The sequence below is a fragment of the Oryzias melastigma genome, unplaced genomic scaffold (genome assembly GCF_002922805.2).
Source record: "Oryzias melastigma strain HK-1 unplaced genomic scaffold, ASM292280v2 sc00407, whole genome shotgun sequence".
Taxonomy (NCBI): Eukaryota; Metazoa; Chordata; class Actinopteri; order Beloniformes; family Adrianichthyidae; genus Oryzias; species Oryzias melastigma.
Window position 1 is genome coordinate 1 of NW_023417004.1, and position 991 is coordinate 991.

At 53.2% G+C, this 991-nt stretch overlaps 1 protein-coding gene across 1 annotated transcript; it reads right to left on the minus strand.

The window, feature by feature from the left end:
* Nucleotides 1-73: 73 nt before the first annotated feature.
* LOC112138924 lies at nt 74-991 on the minus strand (the record flags this gene model as incomplete). The annotated part of the gene is given in 1 exon segment (XM_024261588.1): nt 74-991. A coding segment is annotated over 1 exon segment (918 nt), but the record flags the coding sequence as incomplete, so codon positions are not given.

Genomic DNA, 991 nt, shown 5'->3' on the forward strand with positions numbered 1-991 from the left:
CTTGCTGTTGTTGTAATGACTCTGAAAGTGTCAGATCAGTTTGACAATGAAGATATGACACTGGGAAATTTACTGTGTATCTCTGCTGGTGTTCCACGTTTGGCGATGAATCTCCTTAGGGCCATAAGGAAGGTGTCTGCGTCCATGCTCCTCAGGAGATCCAGGTGCACTACTCTGGTCGTCAGGCACTTGAAGATTATTCCCCAGTGCTTTTCTTGGAGTCTGGCCACTTTCACCAGCATCGGGCCAAAACAGTCGACGCCGGTGGTATAGAAGGCTGGCTTGAAAGGTCTCAGAGGGGCAGCTGGCAGATCTGCCATTTTGGGGATGGCTGGTCGGGCCCTCCAGCGCCGGCATTCCACACAGGTGTGCTGGTATTTGCGGATGGCCTCCCGGCCGCGTAATATCCAGAAAGACCTCCGCAACTCAGCGAAGACCCTCTCTGGACCTGGATGTTGGAGGTCTTGGTCGTACTTCTTGATCAGCAGCAGGGTGACTGAATGGGTTGGGTCCAGGACAACCGGGTGCAGAGTTAAGTCACCAAACCCCTCTAAGTGACGCAGCCGACCACCTACTGTGATTAAGCCTGATGACTTGTCCAGCTCAGGGGAGAGGGTGAGTAAGCGGCTGCTAGAGGAAACTGACTTCCCAGCTGTTAACAGCTTGAAGTCCTCTGGGAAAGACTCACGTTGTGCCTGCTGTAGGATGAAGTTCTCTGCCTGACGATACTCTTCGGCGCTCGGGGGGAAATCTGAAGAGCTTGATGCATGGAGGTCCAGGACTTTAGCCTCTATGCACTCCTGCCAGGTCTTGTAAACAGGATCACTTTGGTCGGTAGATGACGTAACTGCCAAGCCACAGAAAGCAGTTTTCCGAAGCTCGGTAGTGTCTTCCTGTGTCTCTGTATTGGGTCTCTGCGGCCAAGCGTCTGGGTCTTGGAGAAGGAAAGGAGGTCCTTGTGACCACCTATTAGGCTCTGTGAGGGCTCTCA